The sequence below is a fragment of the Vicugna pacos genome, chromosome 34, assembly GCF_048564905.1.
Source record: "Vicugna pacos chromosome 34, VicPac4, whole genome shotgun sequence".
Lineage (NCBI taxonomy): Eukaryota > Metazoa > Chordata > Mammalia > Artiodactyla > Camelidae > Vicugna > Vicugna pacos.
The window spans coordinates 21,914,381-21,937,500 of record NC_133020.1 but is presented as its reverse complement, the minus strand read 5'-3'; the positions used below and the strand labels follow the sequence as shown (position 1 = coordinate 21,937,500).

Below are 23,120 nucleotides of genomic sequence, written 5' to 3'. Positions count from 1 at the left end.
CGCCTGGACCCGCAGGAAGGTGCCAGGCAGCCCCAGCGACGCACGGTTGCCTAGAGCCGATCTGCCCCTCTCCTGGGCAAGCAGGTCCAGAGGCGCAGTTCTGGGGAAGGCACAGCCCGGGTGTGTGGAAGGAGGAGGGCGGAAGGTCACGGTTCCAGAATCCTGTCTCATCTTGATCCTAGTGAGGACTGCAGCTGTCCTCAGGGTCTTGAATGAAATCTGGCTTCGTTTCGAGCAAGTGGTCCTGCGTCGATTTTGCCAAACTCAGGTTCACACTGACAGTTAACTGCCAGGTTCTTGGAAGCCACCCCGTCCCCGGGGGAGACCCCGGTCCCTCTTCCTCGGGCGGAGGGCTGGGAAGGGAGCAGCGGGCTGCCTGGTGGGCCCAAGAGCAGGACTGCAGAAGGGAGGCTCCAGGCACCCACCCTGGCGCCTGAATTCGGGACCCTCAGCCCCTTGGCTGCCCCGAGCGAGGTCTCCCTGGTCTTCTCAGAGGCAACGTAAGCTTCAAAGCAGGAAGGTGCGGAGAAGGGTCCACGGACGCCGGCACCCGGGGCTGGGCTGCTGTTCTCAGGCCTTTGGAGGCGGCAGCCACTCTGCTGCCGTCACCTGCTTTCTTCCCTGTCCCTCCTGCCCGTCTTCCTGATCTGCCTCTGACGGGTCCAGCAGGAGAAGCAAAGGGGCACGAGGAGCTGATCCGGAAGCTTTTCCCGGCCCCCGGGAGAGAGGCCGACTCTGACTTTGTCTGTCGGGGTCTCTGCCCCAAGATGTTTCCTTCCAGGGACACGCGGGCCCCCGGGAGGGACGTGGGGGACTGGCTGGGACTGGACGCGGAGCTGCTGGAAGGAGACAGAGGGCAGGGAGGAAGGGGAGGCGGAGAGGAACTCCAGAGACACGGGGAGGAACGGGTGAGCAGGGCTGGGTGGGAAAAGCCCCTGAAGGTGGACAGCGAGAGGAGGGACCACACGCAGGGCGGGAGGCGGGAGGTGGGGAGAAGGGAGGGCAGGGGAGAGCGGAGAGCCCAGGGGGCCTCAGAGCGACTCTGCAGGTGAAGCTGGAGGGAGGCGGTCAGCGCCCCAGGGTGGCTGGAGGACGTGGTCGTGTGAGGACGGCGGTTTGCCAGAGGGAGGCCAGATGCTGGATCAGCAAGGAAAGAAGGTTCTGGAAGAGCTGATGGGGCGGGCGGAGCAATCAGCTGCAGGGTTTCTTGGCTGGAGACAGTGCTCTCCCGGGAGGCTCCTGTACCCCCACCTCCTCACCCAGCTCCCCCTCCGCCCACCCAGCCCTCGTCTGTCCCTTTGCCACCAGCCCCGTGGGAAGAAGTCAGCTGTGACGACCCTTCTGCCTGACCGTGCCCGCCAGCAATCCCCACCCGTGTCAGGGCCAACAGTCCTTCCCAAGAGAGAAAACCGTCCCTGGGACGGCAGAGAAAACTTTGCTCTGGGGGCCGGGGGCCGGGGGGCCCTGTGCTGGACAAACAGCTGGAAATAAGAGCGACGTGCCCTGGTGCTCGGCAGGTCCGAGGCCGGCACTCAGCTCAGACCTCCAAGGCGCGGAGCCCACGGGCCTGGCCCAGCCCCCAGCCCAGTGCTGACCAGCAGGGCTGCCCCTCCCGGGGCGAGGCCTGAGCAGGGCCGGCCCGATGCCTCTGATGACCTGGTGGCATCTGACACCAGGCTCATCCCTCGCTCCCGGCCCAGCGCAGTGCCGGGGGCCGTGGTGGACTCCTTGGACGTCAGGCCGAGGGAGGGGCAGCTGGTCCTCTGTCAGCGGCGGCCCTCCTGCTCACCTCACCGCCTTTTGGCCTCTCTGCTCGCTTGGAAGCGGCCAAGGCTACATGCCTTCTTTCCTAAAGATAACAGGGGCTCCAAAAAGCACTCCAAACAGGGAAGACATGGTGTTGGCAGAACTTCTGCTCACCATCAGCTGGCACTGTGAAGTCCTCTGTCTGGGGCAGGTGGCAGGGGCCATCGCCCCTGGCAGTTAGGAGGGCAGGGCCAGGACGCCAGGGGGAGCTGGGCTGGGGAAACGCAGGGTGGTTGGATTCAGGGCAGGGATTTGCTGGAGTAAACCTATCCCACGGCGAGGAAGCAGGAACGAAAAGACCCAGCGAACATCAATCCCCACGAGGCCAACGGAAGAACCACAAACTGACTGACCACCCAACCACGAGACAGAGGGACGGAGGAGGCAACGCAGGGGCAACCTGAGTCCCCCATCAGGGCCAGTGTCAGCCTTCTGTGTCCTCACTGCCTGCCTGTCCTCGCTCAGCATGCCTGCAGGTGCAAACACACCCCCAGCACAAACGCACCATCCCGCTGGGGACCGGAGGGGCGCAGAGCAGGACCCCGGCGGGTGGTGACCCGCGGACACCATTCTGCACCGCAGGCCACCGCGAGGAGCTGCCATTTGAGGACAGATCAGCTGGATTCTCCCACCAGAGCTCCAGGAGGTTTACGGTGTGGTGTTCCACCCGGAGGTTTTGGGGATGCTTTTCCTGGAGTCTCGTCCTTAATGAGGATCCTGGAACACGGCTCTCTCCCTACCGGTCACCCTCCTTAGGCAGCCAGGCCAGTGACTTCTGCACTTCAGGGTATTCCCAGAAAAGGTCCATCTCCCTTCTCTTCAACCACAGGCCCCGCAGGCGGCAGGTGTGAGCGGTACGTGGCCCCAGGGCGGCTTGCTCGCTTCTCCAGGAAAGGTCTCTGTTTTACCCCGTCTTCTTGCAATAGGAAGCTAGGGATGGAGAAGTCGGGGCACCGTGCAGTGCAGACCACCGTTCCCGGGTCTGCAGGGTTTCGGGGGTGCTTTCCAGGTGGAGGCCCCTGCAGGTGTCACTCCCTTTCGCTTCGTAAGGCAGCTTTGCCGTTCGCCCAGTGCAGCGCCTGTGCTCAGGAGGCCTGAGTCCAGAAGCCCCTGCAGGGCCTTGCAGGCTGCACCAAGCAACACCAGAGACACAGCGGAGTCAACCGCAGAGGGAGCCTAACCACGTGTCTCACGAGGCTGGGTGACGGCGAGGCAGGTTCCCTCCTGGAGGCGGACGTCTGAGACTGGAGCCCAGCCCAGCGACGGCCCCGCCTCCCCCGCCTGGCCGGCCACGCTGCCATGGGCAGAACAGGACTGCAGGGCCCCACGGAAGGTGGCCAGGGACATTCGGAAGTCTTCCCTGCCCCTAAACGGGACCAGGCTTGGAAGGCGATGTGAGAAAGGGTGTGTTTGCTGCCCTGGAGGCGGTCGGAATCCACTGCTACTATCACCCGATGACGCACATTAGGCGTCTCAGTCTCTGAAGATGAGCCAGGATCTTGACATGAGAGGAAGACTCGGCGCTGTGATTCGGCCTGTCTTGGCTTTGAGTCCCTCGAAGGCTGCTCCCCTCTTTCTGGAAAGCCCAGCAGAACACTCGGTGGAGAGACGCCTGCCGACAGCCTGGTGCGGCGGCAAATGCGGCAACCACAGCACCCGACGCCCCGGATGCCACCCCCGGCTCTGCCTCTGAAAGACGGCGTGGCTAACATGACACGTGACTGCGTTGAGCCCCACTCCCTCTTCCCTGAGACGCGGAGGCCAGCACGGGGCTCCGTGGCGTCTGCGGGCTGCCTGCAGTGAGCGGGCAGCGCCCCGTGTTCTGAGACGTGTGGGTTGAACGTGAGCTCAAGGAGGATGGAGAGGATCTCTTCAGTGAGCAGGGCTGCAGCCACCACGGAGCCTCGTCCTGCCCCAAGTGGTCAGGGCATCACCGTCCGGAGGGAGCGGAATGGATGGTCAGGGGCCCTTGCTGTCGGGGACCTGCTGACTGTGCGGCCCCGGGAAGAACCCGCGTTGGCGGGGAGCGCTCACCCTCCCAGAACCAGTGCCTTTGTCCTCGTCGCCTTGAAGCTGCAGCGGCTGCAGCGCCGTGTGACTGCCTCCCTCAGGGCAGCTGCCCAGTGCCCAGTGCCCAGCAGGGGCCGTGGCTCCCACCATCTTCAGGGGCCAAGATGGACAGTGCTGCTCACACAGTTCCTCTCCCGTCATCGGGAAGCAGGGCCGGGGTGGGGGGCACAGATAATCCAAGTGACCGGGAATCAGCTGCCTCCCGGCCTCACTCAGCCAGCGGCTCTCACCTTCTCCCAAACTCTTCCTAGAACTGCTGACAAGGAGCAAACAGACGCGTGCGGGTCTGCCCTGCACTGGAAGGTGCGAGGGGCCACGATGGGCCCTGAGGGTGGCCCGGAGGCCTCCAGCGGCAGGAGCACCCAGCCTGGAGCAGACGCGCCCTGGCTGAGCCTTTACAGCAAGACCACCAGTCTGTGCGGCCTGGGGGTCTGGGGGCTGGGCCTGAGAGGTTTGGTTTCCAGCTCCTTCTAGATGGTATGCGGGGCCGCAACAGGGACAGGGTGAGAGTGGGGGGGGCACTGAACCTCCCTGGGAGGCAGCTTTGCTCAGGCGGGAACTGTTCCCTTGTACCAGCCGTGGTCCGGACCACGAGCTGAGAGTCGACTTCAAGGAGTCGGCCTGGTTCACCTCCCACAGGGCGAGGAGCCGGACGTCTGTCGCCCGGGAAGATGACCCGCCCCGCGGCCCCACCTCCCCTGACTGGCTGTGCGGCGGCCTGAGGCCGGACCCGGGCCTACCTTGGGCTTGAAGGCGATGAGCTTGAGCAGCATCTCCACCGTGAAGAGGCCGGTGAAGAGCATGTTCAGGACGTTCATGGCGATTTTGAACAGGCAGCTCTGCCCGTAGTGCTGGGGGAGGGGGGACGGAGCGGTGGGCAGGGCCGCCCTGCTCTTCGCCCCCCTCCCACAGACCGGCCCCCAACCAGGCCTGGAGGCCGTCCACACCCCCGGGCGGTCAGGCGGACACGGGGAACCCGCCTGCCGTCCCTCCTCGACCGTCCCCGAAATCGCAGGCGAGCGGAGGGCCGCGCTCCCGCTCTGCTCGGGGGACAGCTTCACGGGGTCTCCCAGCCTCCCTGAGACGGTCCGGCCCGCAGGTGCGCCTCTGCCCTCCGCCTCCCGCCGGGACTGACCTGCATGGCCAGGCAGATGGTGTTGAGCAGGATGAGGACGAACATCAGGTACTCGAAGTAGGTGGAGTTGACCACGTACCACACCTTGTACTGGTGCTGGTTCTTGGGGATGTACCTCCGCAGGGGCCGGGCCTTCAGCGCATACTCCACGCACTGCCGCTGGGGGGAGAGGGCGGTTAGGGGCCTGGGTGGTGGGGGGAGGGGCGGGGAGGGGAGGTGCACGTAGGAGGTGCTGCACACGCGGGGGTCTCTGCGGGTCGGAGGAGTCGCCTACGGCTTCAGCTCCCCTACAGGGCTGAGGTGTTGCATGGGCTTCTTTTGGCTTTTCTGTCACCCCGTGACCCAGGAGAGGCTGTCTCCGGTCAGCCTCCCTCTCAAGGCGCAGTCAAGGGGTCTGCGTCTCCCTTTCTCTGACTTGGTGACGCCCGCCGCACTGAGGACTCGCGGCGGCATTTGACACGTGCTTGCTGACTGACTGCTGGTCGGCCTTCTCACGGATTACTTCCAGCGGCACCTCTGTCCTCAGCTTTCCTCTCTGTCCTAAGCTGGCCTTCCCCACTCACCAGCGCCCACAGACGAGGAGACAGAGCTCTCGGGGTGGCGGGGGGTGGGATCTGCGCTAAGCCCATCCCGCCTCCTTTCTCCCGTGGGGCCCAGATTCCCAGGCCAGGAGCTGGCGTCGCTCCGGCTCCTGCCTTGCGCTCGGCCTCCGCGCCGGGTCTCTAACCCTGACCGACTCTACCTCCTCCTGCCCACTCCGTTTCCACACCTGTCAACCCGGTAGTGGATCGGGGTCTAACTGCCTCTCGTCCACACTTCCTAACTGGCCTCCTTCCTCCCTGCCTTCATTATAGTCCACAGTCCACACAGCGGCCAGGAGGCTGGGCCTAAGCCAAGGGGCTGACACAAAGCCCACGAGGGGCCCGCTCCTCCCTAAGCAGAGCTTGTTTCCCACGGACCTCGGCGGGCGGGAGCTGGTGGGGGGTCTGGTCCTGGCGCCTGCAGGCCTCAGGCCCTGCGCCTCGGTCCTCGCCCCCCGAGCAGAAGTCGGCCCACTGCTGGCTTCCTCCTGAAGCCTTTCCTGCCCCACCTCGTGCACAGGCCTGTGTGTCTCATTCAAGACACTAGCAGTGGCTTCCAAACCTGCCGAACCTCCCGGCCTCAGTCTGGCTTCCTCCCTCCCACCCGAGGTGCCCGCCCGCCCAGGCCTGTCCTGACTCGCGGGCTCCCACGTGTGACTCGGGCTCGGGAGCCTCCCTGAGTGCCTGCCGGACGAGCACGGCGGCGTCTGCGGCACTGGGACCGGCGGGGCTGCAGTCCCTCTGCCCCGGCGTCGAGCCCCGTCCTCTCTCTCGGGGCCCGGCCGCGGCCCCTCGACCCCCCGGGGGCTACCTGGTTCTTGTCCAGCTCGCAGTTCCTGTACTCCTGCTCCCCCTGCTCCTGGAAGGTGACGATGACGAAGCCCACGAAGATGTTCATCATGAAGAAGGCGATGATGATGATGTAGACGATGAAGAAGACGGAGATCTCCACGCGGTGGTTGTAGACGGGGCCCTTGTCCTCCGTGTGGGAGTCGATGGAGCGGTACAGCAGCCTGGGGGAGGCAGGCCCGCGGAGGGCGGGGGCTGGGCACAGCTCTGGGCTGAGGGCAGGAGACCCGGGTCGCGTCCCAGCTCTGCCACGTACTGGCCGTGTGGCTCAGGCGCACCACCCCACCTCCCTGAGCCTCAGAGCCCCGTCGGTAAGGTGGAGGCACTCCCAGACCTGCCCCCCGGCAGGGCAGCTGGTGCAACGTCCACGAGGGTGTTTGGAAACCGTCAAGAGCCGTCTAAATGCAACACGAGTCGCTTCGGCCCTGGCTTCAGATACTGGAAATTTTGGCAGATGTTGAAACAGCTCTGCAAATCTGCAGACTCGGAGGACGTTACGTGAACGTGAGATAAATCTGAGAGCAAATATCAATCTGGGTACAAACACTTGGTGAAAACGGCCCAGGCTCACTCAGCTCATCCCCGAGGGCTCGGTTTACAGGCGGGGGCTCGCGCGCGCCCTGCGCCTGGGCCTGGGCCACGGGCCCGTGGTGCTCGCTTCTCCAGTGGACGGACCCCCCACTCCCACCTGCTGCCCTGCACGGCGTCGGCTGCTCTCCGGGCGGTCTCGGCATTTCACCCCTCAATAACCGTGCCTCCCGCCCAGGAGCCACGTGCCGTCGTTGGCTTAGGAATGCCTGGGATTTTCTGCCTTTGAGACGATGGTGTCACTGGGAGACGTGGGGCCGTGGGGCAAGCAGGTGTCTGTACAGAGACATCGGGAGCCCGATGGACAAGCCAGGCGGAGGTGACGCAGTGGAAAGGCCACCCGGGCTGGTCCAGGCCTGCCGGCACTGCCTCTGCAGCAACTGGGACCCAGGCTTCCTTCCCTCTCGGACTTCCCACCACCGTAAACACGGACTAGGCTCCCTCTGAGGAGACGGGGCAGCGTCCAACAGCACCTGACCCCCTGAGTGCACACTGGGAGCAGCGGCCTTGAGTCCTGTGGTGACCCAGGGGCCCACACCTGGAGAAGCCCTCACCCCCCACTGCCGGGTGCCACGAGGGTGATGGCAGACGCCCCATCACGGCAGCTGACCCTCGGTTGGGAAGAGGAGCTAAAAGGAGCTCCTTTTTGGCTGAAGTTCCAAAAAGTTAACATCTTCCAGAAAAAGAAGTTGTGTTTCAGTGGTGACCTGCCCACACACTGCCTGGGGCGGCACAGAGAAGTGCGTTTCCTGGGAGGGACGGTGGGGCGTCAGTACCGCTGAGGGGCCGCGGGGAGGCCAGCGCCGTGGCCGTGACCTGCATACTCACTCTGGCCACCCCTCGAAGGTGGAGACAGTGAACAGGGCCATCATGGCGGCCAGAACGTTGTCGAAGTCAAACTTGCTGTTCTCCCAGCTGCGGGGCTGGACGATGGGGTGGTCAACCTCCCCGTCCTTGTACGTGATGTAGTTCCCCCTGAGAGAGGGAGGCAGGGATGAGTCTGGGGTCTCCCGTCTGCCCCCCGTCTGGCCCAAATGTGACTCTGGCTTGGGGGTGGGGTGGGACTGGCTAAGCTTCAGCCCACAGTGCTGGCCACCGGGAGGAGCGTCAGGGCAGCACGTCCGGGCATGACCTCACGTGTTCTGTCAGTGGGACCACGTAACCCACGGGTGAAGTCCAGCCGCCAGCGCCGTCCAGCCCTCCCCTCAGGCCGAGCCACCAACCGCCCAGAGTCAGCCACGTCCACGCTGGCTGTCCCCAGCCGCTCTCACCTGCACTCCGCCTCCGTCTGCTTGGAGCTGTCGGAACAGGTGTAGAGCTTGCCCTGGAAGGAGGAGGCACAAAGTGACGGAGATGCTCTGCGATCAAGGCGTCGGTCAGGACTGCTCAGTGATCGTCCCTGCAGCCCGGCTCTGTGCTGGGGTCTCGGGACAAAAGTGAAGGGAGAGCAGCGCCCAGGTGGGGAGTCAGGACCCACAAAGCAGCCAGTCAGAAACACCCCCGGGGCCACGGGGGCTCAATACCCCGGAGGCTGGACCCCCAGAAAAGGCTGTGGCGGGAGGGGGAGCGGCCGGGCTTGGGGCTGAATTTGGGGGAGAAATCAGGGCAGGCTTACGTGGTGGGGGTGGGGGTGGGGGTGGTGCTGCAGCCGGAGGGGAGAGGGCGGAAGGAAAGGAGCGGGGCGGGACCGGGGCGGACCAGGCTCTGAGCGTGGCGGGCGGTCAGCTCGGTGCTGCTGGCACGGGGAGCCGCGGGGCGGCGGGTGGGGGTTTGGGCAGGTGACTGACCCGGGGGTTCTGGGGGAGGAAAACCCCTCTCCTTTTCTCACTAGCAGGGAGGGCCGGGGTCTCCGTGGACCAGAGGCTGCCTCCACGCTGGGCCTCCTCCTGTCTGAGAACCAGGCCTCTGGTCTGGAAACTAGTTCTCTGGTCAGAACTGGTTTTGGCCTGGGAACCAGTCCTTCTCCGGTCTGGGAGCCGGGAGGCGGCCGTGGTAGGGGCTACACACTGTCCCCTCTGCGTCCCCTCTGTGCCCGGCTCCCGGGATGCTCCGGGAGGGAAGGGCCTCAGGGGGGCGGCGAGCCCTACCTTGAAGAGCTGGACCCCGATGCAGGCGAACATGAACTGAAGCAGCGTGGTGACGATCACGATGTTCCCGATGGTGCGGATGGCCACGAACACGCACTGCACCACGTGCTGCGGGCGGACAGCCACGGTTCAGGGGGCCTCGCCGGGCTGAGCCCCTTGGCCACGAGCCTCTGCCCCAGCGGGGAGGTCCCTCAGAGGCCACGCGCCTTCCCAGGGCCACAGGGTGAGGGAGCCAACTGCCAGCTGCCGACTCCCCGTGTCCCGGGGGCAGGAGTGCAGGGGCCGCGTCACCGCGTGGGGCCTGGGGTGTGTGTGGGTCCCCTCTGGCAGAGGCTTCGCTGTGACTGTGGGCGGCTGCCTCTGCCGGTGATCCGTGCATCACGGAGCCAGGACCTGACGTGGGGCCACGGTGCAGGCAGGAGGGTCCCGAACATTCCTGCCTCCCACCCACCCCTTGCTCAGGCAGCTCCCAGTGGCCCGCAGCCCCGGCCGCATTCACCGCTTGCCCGCCCAGCTCACCTTCAGCCCCTTGGCCCTGTTGATGGCCCGGAGGGGCCTGAGCACCCTGAGGACCCGCAGGATCTTCACCACATTGATGGCGCTGGACCTGGGGAGAGGGTGGGCAGTGTGAGCCTCTCCTGCGTCTGCTGCAGTGAGCGAGGGAGTGGTGAGGGGTCCTGGCAGGAACCCAGGCAGACTGGGGAAACGGGACATCTGCTCGGGACTTTGCAGCCCTGGGACCATTTTCAACTCCCGCCTCCCGCCCGTCGGAACCTGGAGCCGGCTGGGGCCCCGGACTTCCTTGCTGGTGAGCAAATCACGTGAAAGGCGTTTCCCATGTGCTAGGAGTTTGACGTGCCCCTCGAGGGCACGTGTAGCCCCAGGAGGTCTGGGGGAGGCGAGCCGGCCGCTGAGGACACATGTCCTGTCTTGCTGAGCCCTAATATCCACATCTGTAAAATGGGACAGTTATCAGCCAATGAGGTCGGTGGCAGGATTAACTGAGAAGACGCACACGACCGGTCGAGCAGTGTGTTGTGAACTGAATTCAGGTGGCCTCCTCATCGCGGACTTGAAGCAACACTACAGAAATGGCGGGGCTCCAGGCAGGGAAGGTCTGGGGTGCTCACCTCCACACACAGTCCCAGGCAGCTGCCCATCACACACACGCGTCAAACCCGCTCTGCACACCCACACTGGCAGCAGTGCCTCCGACAGGACAGGCCCACAGGCTGGTGCCGGGGCTCCGCCCGCCCTGCAGGGAGCACTGGCCGCTGCCGGCGTCCAGGGGCAAGGAGGCTGCACCCACCCCCTAGCCATCTGACAGAGACATCCTCTCAAGCCTGCAGAGGGCCCTTCCCCTCCTTGGGCCCTAAAACACGAGGGGCGCCAGCAAGAGCGGACTTCACTCCTCCCGAGGTCAGCATGATGCGCGCGCGAGGGGCCGGGGGAGGTCTCGATTCCTCTGGTTTGTGGCTCTCTTTATTGCAAAGGATGTGGGGCCTTTGGGTCCCTCCCAGCATCTCAGGGACAGTGGGAGGGAGGCAAAGGTCAGGCTGAGAGGGTCCTTGGTTCAGGTTAGGAGAGGTTTAGTGTGTTTTTCACATTCTCTTTCATTACAGGACATTGCAAGACAGTGAATGCAGCTCCCTGTGCTGTGCAGAAGGACCTTGTTGTTCATCTGTTTTGTATGTAATAGTTTGTATCTGCTAATCCCAAATGCTTAATTTATCCCTCCCCTGCCTTATGCCTATAAAACTGAATCTCTCTGCTGCATACCAGAAACTAACGCAACATTGCAAAGCAACTTCAGTGAAAAATAAAGCATAAAAGAAAAGTGATGGGGTGGCAATGCTGGGCTTAGGATCCAGACTGCAGGCTCCCAGGAGGAGTTTGGGGCCAAACAGTCGGTGATCACAGGAAAGGGTCTCACTCCTAACGCCCCCTCTCTGCTCCTTCCAGGCCAACACTGGAAGCAGCCTTGGGATGGAGCCCTGTGCAACCGGGGCCAAGTCCCCGTTTTCCTGTCTGGGACTAAACGGTGGTTAACAGTGCCGGCCCTGCCAGCCTGGTGGTTCCGTGCGGGTCAGAGAAGGCAGTGCACAGAAAGTCGTTTCACGTTAAAGTGGAGGGTTCACATTAGCAGCTGCTGGAATTCGGAAGAAACTAGTCATCAGACCCTTTCGAGCCTGAGCAAGCTGACAGCCTTGGCTGTGGGTGGCATCACCCAGAGAGCCCTCAGGACCCTAAGACCCTGCTGCGCCCAGACCAGCTGTGTCACAACTCTGGGGCAGGGATCCCGGCCAACGGCTTTTTTCAAAGCTGCTCAGGAGGTCCCCGGTGTAGCCGATTGAGAACCAGCGATTCCCTCTCCTTCCCTCTCTCAGCAGGTGCTGGGGCTGGAGACGGGACGGGGGCAGGCGGCGGGGGGAGCCCAGGCTGGCCAGGCCCATGACAGGTCCTCGGAGCTGAGGGCAGCCAGGGCCCTGGGCACGGGGAGCCGGAGGAGATGCTGCTCCCACGGTACCCAGGCAGGACTGAGACACTGTCAGACCCCTGCCAAGCATCACACCACGGAGGACATGGACACCGGAAGCCAAAGCCCCCGGGAGGCCCCGTCCGTTGTACTCAGTCACCCTGCCGCCGTGCAGGCAGGCCCCCCAGGCCCCCGGCCGCCTCCTCTGACACCTGCTCCTAGTTCACGCCCCCTCGTGGGCTGAGGAGCCCCACTCACTGGATGCCGAAGGAGATGAGGGACACGCTGACCACCAGCAGGTCGAGGATGTTGAAGTAGTTCCGGCAGAAGGAGCCCTTGTGCAGGAAGGCCCCGTAGGCGGTCATCTGGGGAGGCACAGGGAGGCGCAGCGTGAGCAGCCCCCATCCCTGGGGACCCCTCACCCCACCCTTCCTCCCGCAGCACCCCCGGCAGGGTCCGGGCGAAGAGCAGGGAGGTGATGGAGGGCTGGGGGCAGGCAGGCCAGAGGAGGGAGATGCAGTGCCAGGAGAAGGTTCTGCCAAAGACTGTCCCAGCACCGAGGGCTCCTCACACCTGCCAGACTCCTCCGTCCTGTATCTGCAGCCCTTTCAAGGCCCCCCGTCCCCCGATTTCCCACTGCCCCTGGTCACATGTCCGTGGCTCCAGCCCGAGAGGCACTTTACTGACGCTGTCTCAACCAGGTGTCCCTGGAAGCTCATGTCCCCACCTCCTTTCCAGGTTCCCTCCCCGCTCCAGGCCCACCTAGGACCGGGCATCTGGGGGAAGGAGGGGCATGACCAGTGCAGGGACCAGCCAGCTGGTTCCCCAGGACTCCCCTGGTTTAGCACTGAAAGCCCCAGGCAGCCCGCCAGCCCTGGGCAAACTTGGACAGTCGGCTACGCTGCTGCCCAGTGAGAGGCTCCTCCAAGAAGCCTGGCAGTTAGCGCCGGTCCACGTCCCAGCCCCGCACACGGCCGAGCACCCAGAGCTGTGTGTCCAGAGGGGCCGTGGGCGCCACGGGAGGGCACAGCTCTGAGCCAGGCCGCCTGAGTCCGAATCCCACCCCACCGGGTTTTGCTTGTGTGCCTAGAGCAAGTGAGCCAGCTTCCTGCGACTTATCTGAGGAACGGGGTCCTGACAGCTGCTCCCCGGGACGGCGGCGAGCGCCCGCTGTGAGGCCCTGTGGACAACACCCTGCCCGGGGCGAGCCCCACACAAGGCGGGCTTCACTGCGGAGAGCAGTGCGTGGCCGGGGGCTTGGGCGTGAGCCGGGGGTGCGGCGTGCTCTACGTATGAAGCAGCATCCTCTTCCCTGCGGACGTGGGAACCGCGAGAAAGCCCCCTGGAGACCAAGAGGGGACCTCGCCGGGGTGGGGGATGACTGTCCTGGACTTGCTGTCACCAGCCCCTCAGGGCTCGGCCTAGAACCGCTGTGGATGCCGCACGGACACTTTCCGGTCTCGCTGGCGTGAACCGAGGGCCAGTGGGTTTCCAGGGGAAGGGCTGGAAGGCCACAGGCCGGGAAGCAACAGCCAAGGAGGAAATTTGGAGTCAACAGCTGAGAGCCTGGGAGTGGCTTCCTGGCCACCTGGGGCCCAATTTATCTCCTTGGAATCAGAGCATGCCTGGGGCAGCTTGTCCGCACAGTGATTCAAAAGCAAACACAGGGGGAAACCGGCAAAAATAGCTCTTGCAACCTAATTCTGCCCACTTATCTCCTGCAGGAAGGGTCCCAGGGGGCTTGGGCACCTGTGTCCTGCAACAGCTTCCAGAAGTGGGTGGATTATATAAAGGGCCGCGGGGAACAGCGTTGGAGAGCTCTTCCGAAGGCCTGCCATCTGGAGGGCCGCTGCCCTGTGTCTCAGTGAGTGGACCTGGGAGGCCCCACAGTTCGCGTTAACCTGAAGGCTGCGCCTGCCCACCACCCAGCACTCAGACTTAGAGGAGCGCTGGGCCTGGTGCCCCAACGCGGCTCGTGTGGGCACGGTGAGGACACTGATCTCCAGCAGGGCCGTCCGCAGAGGGAAAGTGTCCTGGGACAGCGGCTCAGCGGGGCTCAGAGAGGCCCACCCGCCCTCTGACTTATGGGTCAACGGTCCTGAGTGTGTGTGTGTGTGTGTGTCTGTGCGTGGTGCGTGTGTGTGTGTGTAGGGGCGCCTGCCCAGGCAGGGCCACAGAAGACTGGCTATAGGACAGACGGCAAGTGGACCCTGGGAAGACGGGGCGTTTATTGGAAAGTTACCTGTGGCATCCAGGCCGTCAGCAGAGGCTGGGCTCAGGGACCCAGTGCAGTGCCCCTTGCACCCTGTCTGCTGGATGCCACCCCTCTTCCTGCTCCTAAAGTTCTAACCTTTGCCCGGGGAAAGCCTCACTGGGAGGGAGAAGGAGTGGGCAGGGCAGGAATCCCCTCCATCCAGCCACCATCTCTCCAGGAGGCACTTCTGCTCACTAAATGTGTCTTATCTTCTGTAATTTCTACTCCTGGGTCCTGGCCCCACTGCTCCGACCTCCATGGGACACAGCCCCTGGCACCGTTCAGGACAACCGCCGTGGCCCCACAAGCCTTTCCTCTGACAGCAAAACATGCCCAGGTCTCTCGGCTGTCCCTGCCCCCCAGCGCCCCCTGGACCCGGTCACCCGCCGTGGCAGGAGTTGGGACCTGGAGGGAGGAGGTGCAGGGGCCCCCGGGGCTGGGCTCTCCTTAGAAGCACAGTCAGTGAAGCGGGTGACGAGGGAGGGAGGGAGGGCACGAGGGTCTCGCCAGGGCGGGACTTGTGGAGACACTCGGAGCTCTGGGGAGTCTAAGAGCCGGGCGGGGTTTTGGGTGAGTGAGCTTCCTGCGTCTGAGGTCGGGAAGGGTGTCCACGCAGCCCCGGGAGTGAGTCGGGGGGTCAGACCCATCTGCCCGGAGTTGGGGAGAAAGCCGAGAAGCCCTCCCAGTTTACTCTTGGTTCACACCTGGTTTGCTGGAACCAGGGGGTCTGGACAAAGGAAAAAGTGGACACACAGACGTGTCCACTCAGGTTGTATCTGGCCGTGACAGGCTATCCTCGCCTGCAGGGCTGGGCATGGCTCAGGCCCGGGAGAGGAAGGCCTGGGTGTGCACCAGCAGGGGGAGGGGATGCGGACATGGATGGGGGGCACCTGCAGCAGAGCCTGCAGCCCCCGGCTGGGGTCAGGGTGACCCCCCCAGGCTCTGAAAGGGGACAGTGGTCCCACACTCTCCCAACCTGAGGGTGGGCTGGGGAACTTAGAAATCATAACAGAGTAATTCAAAGTGAGATATTGTACATTCACAGAAATAGCAGAAATAACACAGCCAGGCTGAAGAAAGGCCCCCCTCACCCCCAAGCTGCTCAGAGGGGGTCTGCTGTGCTGGGGTGACGGGGCCGGAGCAGGTCTGCAGCCGGGCTGCCCACTCCCTAAGTGGGTGGCAGGCGGGCGGGCCTGGGGGCTTGAGGCCCTGCCTCCCCCTCCGGGCCAGGCCAGTGCCTGGCAGCCAAGCCTTCGGCAGGTAACCCAGGGCTCAGTGGTCCTTCCAAAGCCCTTGGCTGGGAGGCTGGCGTTAGGCCCAAGGTCACTGTCACACCCGCCCAGTCCGGCTCAGCCCGCGCGCCCAGAAGGTGTGGATGACGGGCATCCCCGGGGGACAGGCGGGTGGTCCTTTCGTGCCCCTGAGCTTCCCCACTTCTGGGGCTTGTGTGGCACTTCCTCCGGCAGGAGGAGGGCAGGGGGTCTAGCGGGTCAGTCAGTTCCCGGAAGAGGTGGGGGAGGTGGCGGCGCTTGGTGCCCGGTGCCAGGCCGGCATCAGGGTCCACACCGCCCCGGCCGAGAGCAGGATCTGGGACGGGGTGGGATGCGGAGGTGGGGGGAGCTTCTGGCTTCTGAGCCCGAGCAAAGCGCAGGACACAGCGTGAGGGCACCAATTCTTCCAATTCCAGGTTTGAGAGTAAAAACGCGAGTGAAAGAAACCAGAGAAGCGAGAGGAGGCAGAGCGCTTTGCTAAGTGCGTTACCTTGAGGATAATTTCTAACGTAAAGATACTAGTGAAGACATAGTCTGCATTGCCTAGGATCTGAAAGAAAAGCAGAACCGGGTTAGAGCGCGGTGACCAGACACAGCAGAGGCGTGTGCGTTAGCGACAGAGGGACCAGCCACAGGAGAGAGAGGGGCCGGCAGCACAGGAGGGCCCGCAGGCTTTACCTTCAGAGCAATTTCAATGGTGAAAATGGTAGTGAAAACAATGTCAAAATAAAACAGAATCTGTAAAACAAAGAGAGACGGGCGGGGCTGGGCGGGGCTGGGGGAGCAGCACGGCGGGAGGGAGGGCAGGTCAGCGGGGTTCACAGCCCACGCCCCAGCGCCTCGCGGGGGCACTTTCCCCGTGGAGTCGGTCGGGGTGGGAACGGGGTCAGGGCCAGAGGCGGCTACAAACGCTGCATGCTGAGGCCCCCAGACCTGTCCGGGGAGCTCCCGGGCCCACTTGGCTGGCCCTGGGTCTGGTCGGCAGCCTTGCTCCTTAACTCGGTTTACTTACAGACCCAGATCAGATCCATGGGTGCTTGTCAGCAGGACAGAATGGGGCTTGCTTTTTTTCTTTTTGTGTGTGTGTGTGAAGATGCAAAGTGCTTAACTCACACTGGGGTGACTCAGCCAGCCGCTGGCGTGGGTGGGACCTACACTGGTGGTGGGCCTTCGGGCGGGGAGGGGGCGCCCCGGGCTGGGCCGGGCTCCAGGGTTCCTGCTCTGCTCTGTCTCAGGTGGTGGATCAGCGTGGGCCAGCGCCTTTCTCAGCAGGAAAGCTCTGGCCGGGCAGTTTGCAGGACCACCTGCTGGCTGGGCAGGGGTCTGGGGGCTCCTCACCTCACACCCTCCTTGTTGGGAATGACACAATTTCGAGATTTTGCGATACAGAACTTATTCTGGCCTTTGACGTAGGTCACCAGAGCCAGGGCTGGGTCTCCAAACTGAGTTTTTACTTTGTGGAGAGTCACTGAGCTCTCCCGTGTGAAGTCGGTCCCATCCGCCTGTGCTCCCCCAGTGACGGGGCCAGGTGTAAACCTCTGAGTTCTGGGGACGTAGAGCCCCGGGCGGACCGCCCCGGGCGGTGGAGGTCCTGACCTCCCGGCCTCGGGCCCTGGGTCCACTCTCGTACTTGCTAATGGTCCTGAGAAGGGTTTCTGTCAAAGCCCTCGTCTCTTAGACGTCTGGCATGGTCTCTGGACTGAGCAGGGAGGCCCGCCAGCCCCAGAGCTGTGGGGTCAGGTTCGGGGCTGGTGGGGTGCAGGCTGGGGGAGCGTACATGGTTCCTGAAGGAGGTGTGCTGCACCGGGTCCTCGGCGGCCAGGGAGACGCTGCTGAGCAGGATGAAGAAGAGGATCAGGTTGGTGAAGATGGAGTCGTTGACGATGCGGTGGCACTGAAGGCGGAACCTGCGGGCGAGGGGCTGGTCACCGGCGGAGGGGCAGGGGCTCTGGCTGCGAGCCCCTCTCCCTCTCCATGGGGCAGCCCTGCGGCAGGGCCACCACCACACAACCGCAGACACAGCTGCCCGCTGAGCGCCCACCTGCCCGGCTTCGTGGTCCTACGGCCCCACAGGCAGTGCGCGGCCGGCACGCTGGGAGTCTCTGCACCTTGAGATACGGCTGTGACCTCCTCGGCTGGCTTTCGCTTCGGGACTTCCCTGCCCCATCATGGAAAGTGATCGTACAAAGCGTATTTTAAGTACAGGGAATGACAGGGCCACCCAGAGACGTGGAGGCCGCCGGACTGGTTAGACCAGACTCCGAGGAGGTTTGCCTGTAGCAGAAATTCAACCCCACACCTCAGCACAGTTACAAAGAGTGACACAGCTGACCCCTGGGCTCTCACAGGTAGACCCTGGAATCCAAGGGCATCTCACACACGGTCTCGTCTTGATAGTAGAAAGGGAGGCGGGTGTGCTTACCACCTTTCTTTACAGACAAAACCGCTGGAACCAGGAAGGAGAGACTGGCCCAGACACACAGGCTGCAGAGTGCGCGTGTGTGTGTTGGCAGAGGCGGGGTCGGGGCTTGAACCCAGGCCTTCAGATCCCTGCCCCTGACGTGTGGGTGACTAATGCTCTGAGGGGCCTTACTGATGCAGAAGCACCAAGTCCTGGAAAGGAATTTTCTCTTTGAGACAATCCTGGTTCCATCAGAGTTGGGGAAGGTCTACGCTGATTCCCCTTCAAAGAAACAAACAGAGAAGCCAACAAGCCAATCCACCGAGCTGGCGCCTGTGTGACAGGCAGCTGGACATCAGAGGGGCCTGAGGACAGAGGCCAGGGGCAGCACTGCCGTCAGGAAACGGCACTTCGAAGCAGAGGCGCCCAGGACTGCCGGGCTGAGCCGGCTCCCTCAAGGAGCGTCGGGAAGAAAGCTCCCCGTCACGGGAACTCGCCCATCATGATGACGTGCTGAGGTCACAGCCAAAATCACTGAACACCCAACAAGATAAGCCACTGAGGCGGGGAAGCAGAAGACACTACAGATAAGTGACTGAGGCCCCCCAAGACGGCAGACACTGGAAGTATCAAGCCACAGGACAGCTGTGCTTGAGACAGTTAACGGAATGGGGGACTTGATCACGAAGGTGACGGACAGCCAGAAACTCGGACGTGGCAGACAGATCTGGAAAAACCAAGCAGCAGATGGAACTGTCTGAAATGAAAACACGTAAGTTGATCTAAAAACTGGTTCACACAGCAACATAGATGGAGCTGAAGAGAGAACTGGGAAACCGGAAGACAGACCCGGAGAAATGCCCAGACTTCCGACAGAGGGACTAGGAGGTGGAAGGCTCGGAGACGCGAGTGTGTGAGGTGGGGGCGCAGAACGGGGTCCAACCCACGTCTGCTTGGCGGGCAGGGCGCCAGGCGGTGGGAAAGACGACCAGGCAGCACGGACAGGCACGGCAGCTGCAGCCTTCCGAGAACTCGTGGTTGTTAATCTAACCTGTAGTGTCGCTCAAACGTGACAAAAGTATAAACCCACAGGCTCAGGAAGCCTGACATGTTCTAAGCAGAAAAACGGAAGGAAGTCTATGTCCAGACTCGCAGCAGTAAACGCGCCTGGCACCGGGGCCCGTGGGCGATGGCGAAAGCTCCTGGAGACAAGGGGCAGGTGCCTCGTAAGGAGGGACAGCAGGAACCCCGACGTCACCGTGGGGTAAGACCCCCAGCGCGCTGAGGGCCAAGCCCGTCAGCCCGAAAGCACGCACAGCAAGCCTGTCTTTCGACAGGAAATGGAAACAGCGACAGGTCGACAGAGGCCGAGTGAATTTACCACAAAGGAACTTCCTTCTGTTTTGTTTTGTTTTTTGTCTGGGGAGGTAATTAGAGTCTAGAAATTTATGTGTGTGTTTAGTGGAAGTGCCGGGGGTGGAACCCAGGACCTCACGCACACTAGGCGCGTGCTCTGCCCCTGAGCGACACCCTCCCCCTAGAGTGCACTTTAGAAGGAAAGAAACCGATTACAGAAGGATGGACTGCGACGCATGAAAAATGGTGAACCAACAAAAAGGCAAGTGGCATGCAAATTCAAACACACCTGCCTGCATAATGATGCCGATCACGCTAGCTTTCTGGGTTAGAAGCAAAGGCCAGGGCTAAAGTGTTCACCCACCGCAACACGCAGGGCGGGAGGCTGGGAGGAGCTAAATTCACCTGGCTGTTTTAACTCCTTCCATTTTGCAGGAGAAGGCTGATGACTTTGTTCAATCTCAGCTTTTGTTACATCAAATGTAACCAACAGGCCAGAGACAGAGTCCACACATTTCAAAAGATGGAGAAGAAAGACAAACACAGGTCCTCTGATTCGGAACCCAGGCCTTTCCCCTAAATCAGCATCTGTTTACACAAGGTGGGGGGCCCCACCCATGGGCTGGAGGGCGCCGGGCTTGTCCCGCCAGCTACTCACCTGTTGTTGGCGCTGAAGATGAAGAAAGCGCTGGCTTCTGGCATGGGCACGGCCTTCTCCTTCAGGTGCAGCTCAGAGAGAGGGCGCGGGCGCGGGCCCACCGGCATCTCCGGCTCTTCCTCGTCCTCCTCTCCTGCGAGAAGAAAGCCCGTCCTCGACACTTATTTTTACCTCCGTGCTGCCTACTTGCAGACCCCTTCCGACGGGCAGGAATCAGATAGCTTCTGTGTCTCGGGGGATGAAGAGGGCCCAGCAGGACCCCAGCTCTCTCCCTGGGGGCCTGGTGGGGGCTCATGTCTGCTGGAGGCTGACTCCCCTGGCAGACACGAGGCAGGCTGTGAGCTAGGGGACACCTCATCCTGGTTTGCCCAGCCTGGCCTGGTTTTAAGCTGAAATTCCCGCACCGCAGGAAACCCCTCGCCCCCCCATAAATTGGGATGGCTGGTGACCCCAGCATCAGGCACTAGACAAGGTGGCCACGTGAGACTGGGACATTGCCAGGTGTCCTCGTCCGTCTAGGCTTCAGGCAGGGGAAGGGGCATGGCTTGCTTGACCTGCTCCTGACAAGCAACCCCAGCCTTGAAGATTCCAGGAGCTTAAAATCGACACTCTCCCTAGTCCTGAAAACACAAAAGGATGCTGTGCTGCGGGGACAGTAATGCTGCTGTCACAGGCTCTTCGTCCGAAGGTCTAGGCGCCGACACCAGTCACAGAAGCACTTTGCTCCCTGGGCTGGTGGCCACACCGAACGTGGACCACAGGCAAACGGCTCGTGCCCCGAATATCCTGTTCTGGTCGAATGTTTAGAAGGGGATGGAAGTTAAGAGCATGGACTCCCCAGCCAACGCCTGGATCCCATCTCGGCTCTGTTTCTTTCTGGCCACGGGCATTGATTTAGTCCCTCTGAGCCTCAGTCTCCCTGCCTGTAAGATGGGGTCACGGCACGTATATTCCTCAGGATGGTGCTGTCTGTCTCCGTCCACGCGAGCTGCTCCTAGCCTGTGAGCTAGGCTTAGCTTCTCCCTCAGTCGGTCTCTGCCTGTTAATCCCCAACAGACTTTCCACTTTGCCCAAGGTCTCTCTGAACGCCCACTGACATGGGTGGATAGCGTCCCCCCCAAGTTCACGTGCATGCGGATCCGCAGAGCGTGACCTTATTTTGGAAACAGCGTCTTCGCAGATGTGACCTGTGATGCTGTCATCTGGGACCGGGGTGGGGGGCCCTAGTTTCAAGGCCTGTTGACCTTACGCGGAGACACACACGGGGCAGAAGGGGAGGCAGAGACAGGGGTGGGGGCAGCGACAGCCGGGGCCCCAAGGGCTGCACTGACGGCAGCGTGAGGGGTGACTCCTGAGCCGTTGGCGGGAGTGTGGTCCTGCCAACACCCTGACGTCTGGCTTCCAGGCTCCAGAACAGCGAGAGGACAGATTCCTGTTGTTCAGGACCCGCCCCCACCGCGGGATGGTTAAGGCGGCCCTGGCTCCGCCCTCTCCCTGCGGGACGGTCTCCCCAGAGCCGCGGGCACCCCCAAGACAGCACCCTCCCCTGGCTCTCCTGAGTCCCTGCGCCCAGAAGCCGCCTTCCCGTGAACCCCGCCGGCCTTCCGCCTTCACCTGGCCCTTGGGACAAGGCGGCTCAGACGCCTGGCCTGACGTGTACCTGTTCCAGCTCTTCACGTGCTGAGAGCCCTGCAGACAGAAGCCACGCCGGGCACACGGGAGTGACCTCCTGGTGACGACTCCCCTCCACAGCGACGCTCACTGCACAGGAAGGGGCCCCGCAGGAGCTCAGATGGAGACCGAGCTGGCTGGGAGGTGGCTCTGGGAAGCCCACCTTGCGGACTGGCCCTGCCTCTGGGCGCCCCTCTCCTGGTTACTACGAAAACCCGCCTGGCACAGAGAGTAGCTCTTTATCCAGCAGGAGGTGTCTAGGGACCCGGGGCCTTTTGGAGGACGGGCAGACCACAGGCACGGATCCCCTCCCTCGAGGGGAGCTGACCGGCGAGGCAATTAATATTCAGCTGCAGAGTGGCACGCGGTGAGGGCTGCGTCCAGGCCAAGGGCTGAAGCTTGCTAACCAGCCCTGGCGAGGCCTCCTATTAAAGCAAAGCCGGTAGGACCGGAGTGGGCGAAATCACGGCGCTGACTCGCAGAATCGGGCTGGAGGGGCTCAGGTCCCCGCCTGGACCTTTGTCCTCTTCCAGTTTGCTGTAATGACCCGACACTTTCTTACTCGTGGACATTTGAGGACAGGTCATTGAACGCTATTTCCACCATCTGTGTTTACGGAAGAACACGCTGGCAGCTCCCTGCTGGTCTGAGCATCTCTGGATGAATCGTGCATGCGCTGGTCCTGCCGCGCAGCTGGGAGGGCTGGGCTGGCTTGGTTCTCGGGGAGAGGGGGTCAGCGTCCGTCCAGTGCACAGCAGTCAGGTTTCTAGCACCGCGTGTAAGTGGAAACTACCTCTGAAGGACGAACCCAAACTTGTAAAGGGACAGAAGGTGGACAGCGAGTGATGCTTCGCAGGCCCCAGGTGTGAGGAGGGAGGTGCGGGATCGGGGAGTCAGGCAGAGCTCCTTCCAGGGGGGCAGCTGACCGTGCGGACGCCCAGGTGCCAGCGGAGGCTCATGGCGCTCTTTGTCTTGTCAACGCCGTGCCTGGAGCTTTGAGAAGCGCGGTGAGCCGGGTCCTGCCACGTCCAGATGGTGGCTGCAGACTCAGCGGAGACAGAGGCGTGACTCGGTGCCCACCCTTGGCCCTCGCGGCCCTGCCCCTCCCCACTGGGTGCCCGTTCTCACTGCTGGGGCTCTGCTCAGGCTGCTCTGACTCCTAGGGCCTATGAAGCCACAGCCTCGCCCTCAAGGAGAGTCCAGCTCTCCGTGCGGCCTGAGTCCAGCAGCCCTAAAAGGCCAACACCGAGGGCCAGGCCGGGGACGCACTTCCTGCCCTGGGTGTCTTCTTTTTCAGGCCACTCCCTTCTCTCTCCCACCTCTCCGTCCGGCTGGCCCGGCCTCTGGATGCTCGCAGGTGGCCCCTCCGCGTCTCAGCGGGCCCCCCACCCACGCTGCCATTGCCCCGCCTGGCCAGCTGCACCACGGTCCTCCCCATCCTGGTTCTAATCCTCCCGCCCCACGCAGCAGCCAGAGCGCGTCTTTCACAAGGGAGGTCGGACGTGGGCTGAGAACCTCCGGTGGTCCCTCCGCGTCGCGCAGTCCCTCTTGCTGTCTTCCTGTTTAAACTCTAAAGACACACACGAGGAGAGAGACTTGACGAGAACGTCTACACCAGCCTCAACACCCACTGACAACTTGCCCATCTCGTTTCACGATACCGTCTCTGCCTCCATTCTTCGTTGCTGGAACATTTTAGAGCGACTTCTAAACGTCTTAGACTCCAGCTGTGAATGTGTCAGTGTTTATAAAGCAGAACTACAATAACAACAGTATCGTCCCAACACGATCAGCAGAAACTTGAAATTGGTTGGATCCCGGCCATATTCAGCTTTCCCTCGCGACGTGAAAACGTCACTGTGAGGTCTGTTCCTTCAGGATCGAGAAAGACCATCCCGCTGCCTTTGGTCGATGCTT

The 23,120-nt window shown here is 62.7% G+C and overlaps 1 protein-coding gene across 3 annotated transcripts in view; it reads right to left on the bottom strand.

The window, feature by feature from the left end:
* CACNA1C (calcium voltage-gated channel subunit alpha1 C) overlaps nucleotides 1-23,120 on the bottom strand; it is a 360,468-nt gene that overhangs the window by 42,744 nt on the left and 294,604 nt on the right. Inside the window, exons 19-30 of one of the 3 annotated variants that reach the window (XM_072954552.1) lie at nucleotides 19,533-19,665; nucleotides 16,895-17,024; nucleotides 15,796-15,855; nucleotides 15,608-15,667; nucleotides 11,851-11,957; nucleotides 9,636-9,723; nucleotides 9,117-9,224; nucleotides 8,301-8,353; nucleotides 7,858-8,004; nucleotides 6,404-6,605; nucleotides 5,012-5,170; nucleotides 4,617-4,727 (exon numbers count right to left, since the gene is read on the bottom strand). In XM_072954552.1, the coding sequence (XP_072810653.1) occupies nucleotides 4,617-4,727; nucleotides 5,012-5,170; nucleotides 6,404-6,605; nucleotides 7,858-8,004; nucleotides 8,301-8,353; nucleotides 9,117-9,224; nucleotides 9,636-9,723; nucleotides 11,851-11,957; nucleotides 15,608-15,667; nucleotides 15,796-15,855; nucleotides 16,895-17,024; nucleotides 19,533-19,665 (1,358 nt within the window). The remainder of the gene's footprint in view (nucleotides 1-4,616; nucleotides 4,728-5,011; nucleotides 5,171-6,403; nucleotides 6,606-7,857; nucleotides 8,005-8,300; nucleotides 8,354-9,116; nucleotides 9,225-9,635; nucleotides 9,724-11,850; nucleotides 11,958-15,607; nucleotides 15,668-15,795; nucleotides 15,856-16,894; nucleotides 17,025-19,532; nucleotides 19,666-23,120) is intronic. The other 2 variants (XM_072954550.1, XM_072954551.1) reach the window with 2 other exon arrangements.